The sequence below is a fragment of the Electrona antarctica genome (assembly GCF_951216825.1).
Source record: "Electrona antarctica genome assembly, chromosome: 5".
NCBI lineage: Eukaryota > Metazoa > Chordata > Actinopteri > Myctophiformes > Myctophidae > Electrona > Electrona antarctica.
In genome coordinates this window covers 32257464-32262082 of record NC_136810.1, presented here as the reverse complement: position 1 = coordinate 32262082, position 4619 = coordinate 32257464, and the positions used below count along the sequence as shown (strand labels likewise).

Here is a 4619-nt window from a genome sequence, read left to right as displayed (position 1 = left end):
GGATATACATGTGTACGGTGCAGGGCAGGGGGCAGAGGGGCCTGCTGAGGAATGAAGCGCTTAAGCCAAATGATAACGGCCAAACGATGGCAGCTAATAAGCTGTCACTTTATGTTTCATTTGTGTAACTGGAAAACACCCATGTACAGAGATTAGAACCTGATGCATCCCTTGTACACAGTAAACTCCCGAACTCTAACTAACTGACTGAGTTGTACACTCACTCACACTTACTTACTTAAATGAACACTGAGGGTTTTAATGTGTACTGTATAAGCACCTTTCTTTGTGAAAATTGCTTCAATGTCAAATGTATCTAATTATACAAGTTAAATGTAAATGAATATAACTACAGCCTAAGTAGTTATATTTAGTAGTAGCCTTAGTCGGGGTGTTTTTGTCTAAACTATGTTTAGGTTTTATTGTATGGTATCTATTTGCATTATTTGATGTGAATTCATTCTGTGAAGTCTGAAGAGGCAGGACTAAGCAAATCTAAACGTAATGCCTGGTTTATACATGGTTGCGCTCCATGTTGAGCACTGAAAATAGCCAATCTACAAGCTCGCAAGGGGTCACAGAGCGACTATTTTCGGTGCGCGACTCCAGCACACAATTGAATTTAAATCACCCTAAAAGCCCTAGTCCTGTTATTAATAACATTGGTAGGATTTCATCACTGGGAGATAACAATCTCCATCGTTTTGCTCGGACAAGCAGCCAAAGAATTTGGGTCATTAGCACAGACACATGCCTGCAGTGCTGTTAGTTTATCCAAACTCATAATGATACCGACTGTTCTTTGTAACGTTTCATTGATAATTACCATCATGTTGAAATTGAGGCCAGCCGTTTTGCCAAACTACTTGCAGGAACAGGACTTGCCATTATGTCAGTCACTGCGGTAGGTGTTTACTGTAAACATTCATTTAACAATATGTGGACAGAGTGGTAGAAGCGCTCTAAAACGAATCATAACTAGATTAGCTCTGAATCCCTTGATGGTGGAGTTTATTGAATGAGAGCCATGTGTCAAAAGAGGAAGGGTGCACAGCAGGGTACTTTCAAGTGGTCAGCTTGTTACTGCCAGGAGAGTCGAAGAAGGGAACTTTTGCTTTGTTCTTTCTTCTTTTGTTTTGACCAGCCTTTTGTTGCATGTCACATTTCTTCCATAATGTTTCCTTCTTCTGAAGTCGCATGCTGGGCGGCTGGGTACCCTCTATTCCCAGAGAGAGCAAAGGCATTCTTTTCTTGCTGCGCTAGTATAAACAGAAAAGATGTGAAAACCACTTGGCTCTTCAAATGATTTGTGGCTGTTCGTAAAAAAGGCAGCCCTGTACCAAAGTGGATCTCATTGTACAGTTTCTCAGTGTGACTGATGATCATACACACGTCTTGTCTCTGCGGCCATGTAGGACAAGCAAATGGCCCTACTGACCAGCCACCCATCATGTTTTGGGGTAGCTCCTGCTTAAGGCTGGCCTGTCGATAAGCTCTTGTTGTCCCTTTGTTTCCGCGGTGTTGTCTAGGTAATGGCTTTCTTCCTCTTGAGAACATGGGTGGAGAGCAGACATCCTATATTGATTAATCCCCATGGCGCCATAAAGCCAGAACCCCTGATGGGCTTGCTGTTGGGTTCTATCTCGTTCATTGCAGCGAGCAATCAGACCCTGTTTGTTTACCCTGCGTCTTTGTTTGAACGGGTTTTAGGTCTCTGTTTTTTTTCCCCCCATAACGTTTGATTGAACACATTTATCTTGACAGAAATCAACAAAGTCCAGCGGAGTCTGATCAATCAGCAGCGTACCGTTTCTGGGAGTAGAGTCACCTCATATGGACGCTGCTGCGGGACAAGGGAATGAAACCACTTGTAAACAATTTGATCTCTTCTGATCGAACAACACGTTTTTAATTGTGGTTTCAACAGCACGTCATTAGGCTCAGTTCCAAATGCTATAAAGGTTTTACACACTGAGGAAATAGGTTGGCAAGATGCAAAGAAACATGATGGTGCCCGTAGGTACCGTAGCATAAAAGCACCGCATCGAATAGGCCTACAGGAGAGTTGAGATGGAACAGATGAGACTGATGAGGTCTACCTGGGAGAGATTGTGTTAGAATCGCTTGATCACTCGCTGCGATGTTGTCATCAGCGCTCTCTAGTTCAAAGGTTACAGGAAGGATAGGGCTGATCTTTCCCATTTCTGAACAGTGTGGAATCAATCGAATCACTTTCATCTGCTTCCAAACATATGGGAGCATTTATACGGGCCCTTGAAAAATTACTTAGGCTTTTTATTTATTTATCTCCCTGCAATTTTTCTTTTTTACATTCTATTCATTTAATAGTTTCCATTACACAAACGAGATCGTACTCCACACAGACAAGAATATTTCCGCACAGGAAGTTGCGATGCTGTCCTGGTTGGGGCAGTAGCTGATGAAAACAGAGTTTGTACTTGGCCCTGGTGCATGGTTCAGGATGGGTTCAGGTCTGAGGCTGGCACCGGCTGCCACGGAGAGATACCATGTTACTAGGCACGGGCATCGCATGCGTTGCCAGCATGGCCTGCAGACGGCCTCTGCCAAACACAATGCGGAGCCGAGGCAAGTGATCAATGATCCGTCAGCGCTCCCACAACAAGAGAGCGAAAGCCAATACTGTGTGTGAGGCCTTACTTTCAACACAGCTGATTTGACTCTTTTTACATTCATGACCAAAAAAAACATGCAAGAAAATCAAAGTCAGGTATTTGCTCCTTTTTCGAGCAGTGGTTAGGTTGTGTCAGTTTCTTGTTTGTATTGTTGCATTGTGTGTGTTTGTGTCAGTGCAGCTGGCTGTTGTGGAGTGACAGCATGCTGGGCTACAGGGAGGATTAAAAGCTGCAGGTGTGTTTGAGGGAACCTTTTGGCATGCGCATGCAGGAAGGAGTGAGTCACTCTCCACGGTCATCTCCCAGGACTGAGTCATCTTTTAAAGGGGCGTTGCCCTCTCTATACCTCCCTTTTTATGGGGATGAAAGACTTTGTGATAGAGTTACAAATCACAGATAGAGCGTCTAGTCCCGACTCTCTCGCTAATCATGGCACTGTACTTTTGCACTCGACCCCCCCCCCCCCCCTTCCTCCTCCTCTTCTCTCCCTCCCCCTCTCTCCTCCTTGTCGTATGTCTCCCAGGCTGCAGAGTTGGATCCAGGCCTGCAGGGGGACATGGAGGTGAAGGAGGCCATTCAGGGAACTATCCATGGGGAGAATGGAGAGGTCGTCCAGATTGTCACCTCTGTTGCCACCTGAAAGCCCGGTCTGATATTGTCTTGCTGACCTCAGCTCAGTCTTACCTGTCCTATACCCTGGCAAGATCCACACACAAAAAAAGAAAAGTCTGTACAAAACAGCGGAGGTCAACAAATGAATCACAGACTTCGACATCCAGACAGCAAGCTAACAATTACAGAGACTTCTTTTGTAAACAAACATGGAAGGATGATGATCGAATCCAGTGGGGTGGCACCTCATTGTATTGGTTATTCTGAGCAATTAACTCCATTCATTGCTGACCAGCTGTCGACAGTGCGGAAATGCGCACAGGGAACTTAAAAAGACCAGGATGTTCTAGAATCAACTGTGGTTCTTCTGTTGTTTCCATCACCAGAATGACCTGGCCCACAGCAGCATACACAGAGGAATTAAACCCCACTCACAGAGGACACTGCTTAGGCAGTACATCAGCCCACCACCTCATCAGCAGCACACATGCCTGTTTACATCAACTTTGGAAAAGAGTATCGCTATTAGGAATTAAGCTAGTTTGGCTAGCAACTCACGAAAAACCCTAAGGGTTAAAGACAAATCCCACCTAAAACTTTTTCTAGTTGTTGGACTGCAAAAGCAAGTAGAATTGGCTGAAGGATGCCATATAGGCCATGGCCACGTGCCCCCTCAGTTTGGCTTATTTGGTGAAAGAACAGTTTATTTATATTTTTATTTCATACAGTATGTAATAAAAAGTGAATTACTTCCATGGACTTAAATGCATTGTTTTATTTTTCCTTAGCATTTGGCCCTCAAAAATACACCAAATGCCAAGCGGATTTATCCCTAAAATGACAATATTCCAGGCCTGGTTTCCTATTACTCTCTCAAGTTCCAGAGCCTTTCCTCTCAGACAATGAATCCAGCCTTTATTAGCTTTTTTACATATTGGTTTAGCAACATAGCTGCTGTTTGTTTCATTTACATAATTGTAAATTGCAGAAATTGTTGTGGAATGTTTTTCACTGGAGATGGAAGATCTTTAAATGGAATGAGATGATGCCAGTGGTAGACAGAACATGTTACTTGTAGAATACAAGGAAAACCCTTAAGTTGTTACCCTCCCGCTGTGTCTGTCAAAGATGCATTCATGTGAATAAAAAATATTTTGTGGTGGCCATAAAAGTGTGTTTTTCGTTTTGCTCGGTTAATGTATTTCCCTCCTCTTTGCCTTAAACAGTGGTCGGTGAAATGGCTTCAAAGTCTTCAAGACAAGAACTTCTTTCATTTGCTCGAACTAGACTCTTGAGAAGATGCTTTAGAAATAGCTTAAAGGGGGTGTAAGTGATATTGTTTTGTTAAAATAC

The 4619-nt window shown here is 43.5% G+C and overlaps 1 protein-coding gene across 1 annotated transcript in view; it reads left to right on the top strand.

Moving 5' to 3' along the window:
- The window catches only part of banp (BTG3 associated nuclear protein), a 39952-nt gene extending 35933 nt beyond the window's left edge, over positions 1-4019 (top strand). Inside the window, exon 12 of the mRNA XM_079502281.1 lies at positions 3178-4019. Within this exon, the coding sequence (XP_079358407.1) occupies positions 3178-3294 (117 nt within the window). The 3' untranslated portion in view covers positions 3295-4019. The remainder of the gene's footprint in view (positions 1-3177) is intronic.
- Positions 4020-4619: the final 600 nt, after the last annotated feature.